The sequence below is a fragment of the Sinocyclocheilus grahami genome, unplaced genomic scaffold (genome assembly GCF_001515645.1).
Source record: "Sinocyclocheilus grahami isolate Dianchi unplaced genomic scaffold, SAMN03320097.WGS_v1.1 scaffold2600.1, whole genome shotgun sequence".
In the NCBI taxonomy this organism is placed as follows: domain Eukaryota; kingdom Metazoa; phylum Chordata; class Actinopteri; order Cypriniformes; family Cyprinidae; genus Sinocyclocheilus; species Sinocyclocheilus grahami.
Window position 1 is genome coordinate 638 of NW_015507779.1, and position 1,573 is coordinate 2,210.

General features: G+C 41.4%; 1 protein-coding gene across 1 annotated transcript in view; it reads left to right on the forward strand.

Moving 5' to 3' along the window:
- Nucleotides 1–280: 280 nt before the first annotated feature.
- Nucleotides 281–1,573, forward strand: part of LOC107575375 (collagen alpha-2(XI) chain-like) — a gene marked incomplete at its 5' end in the record, with an annotated part of 22,150 nt that continues 20,857 nt past the window's right edge. The window contains one exon of the mRNA XM_016261762.1: nt 281–1,135. Coding sequence (XP_016117248.1) covers nt 281–1,135 — 855 coding nt within the window. The remainder of the gene's footprint in view (nt 1,136–1,573) is intronic.

Below are 1,573 nucleotides of genomic sequence, written 5' to 3' on the forward strand. Positions count from 1 at the left end.
AGTTCATGAAGTCTAAACTTATGAAATGAATATAAACAACTAAATCTGACATAGCTTCATACTGTATCCAGTAATGCCAGTGAAATCTCAGTCAGTCATTCAAGCGCCAGCGATCTTAAATTCATTGTGTTGTCTCTCTCTTTTTCTGTCCATCCCCACTGCTTTCAATCCCACCCATCCCTGATGTCTTCCACTCTCTATTTCTCTCTCATTCACTCTCTTTTCATCAACGCTGACCTGACACTTACGCTTTTAAATAAATACAATATTAATCAAATAGGAGGGAAAGGCGAACAATGGCAAAGCTGATAAGCCAAAAACTGCCCCAGCCAAAGCTGCTCCAGCTAAAACCAAGCCAACTACAAAGCCGAAGGCCAAACCTATCTCAAAGACAAAACCTACTTTAGCTTCTAAACTAGCATCCAAACCAAAAGTAACACCGGCCCCAAAGATTGAAAACAAAAAGAAGGCAAACGACAATGGAAAAAATAACGGTCAAGCTAAAGTAAATGGTAATGGCAATGGCAATGGCAAAAGCAATGGGAATGGGAAAGATGCTAATGGTAAGGCTAAGGCTGGCAGCAATGGCAAAGCCAATAACAATGGCAATGGGAAGGCAGCTGTGGAGAAAAAAGCAAAAGGGGAAGCTAAAGCTAATGGCAATGGTGCGAAAACAGTGAAGACTGAAAAGGCAGCAGTGACCAAAGAAACAGTAGCAAAGAAGTCAGAGACAACTGCGAAGAAAGCAGAGACCAGACCACAACCAGCCAAAGACAAAACAAAAGCCAATGCAGTACCTAAAGCAAAGCCTAAAGCGACCAAACCTGTGGTAGAAAAGTTTCCGACCAAAGTCGCTAAAACTCCAAAACCTGTTGCTTTTAAACCCACCCCTGCGCCTTTGCCTCTCCCTCCAAAGCCTAAGGTCTTGGATGTCAATAACTTCAAATCAATGTCCAAAACTTTCCCACCCTTCGACAAGGCTGCTGTGAGTGGCACAACCATGTCTTCTCCAGAAATACCCAAGAAGAAACCCACCAATGGTTATCAACAGGTACAAAATCAAGAGCCCGCGTTGGCTTTCCAGAGCTGTATTTCCAACCTCGCCATCCTGGTAGTCCAGGACCGCGTTCATAAAGTATCTCATCATATCCAGAAATCGTTGATCTAGGATTTGTCTTCATTGAAAATGTCGAAAGATCTCAGATGCAACACATTCTCTGGTGTGCTTTGTGAATAAGGTCCAACATCTTGCCTTTCAGGTTTTACATACTGTATGTTTTCAGTATTAATGTCATTCAAAACAGGATCAGGAAAGCGCAGACGAAAAAATTTAATTTTTAAAGCACGTTTTTAAACATCTTTTGTACTTTTTTACTTTTAAATTAGTGAGTAAAACCATAAAGGTAGCATGAGATTGACCAGCTGTGAGGTTGGAGACATACACTGGATCTCCTCCACCCTTTCATATATCAAATGATCTGAGAGATCATTAGAAGGATATGATAAGCGGTATAGACTGTGTCATCACCGCATGGCTATGTCTTCTTTTCACTCCAAATCTACACTCTCTAAC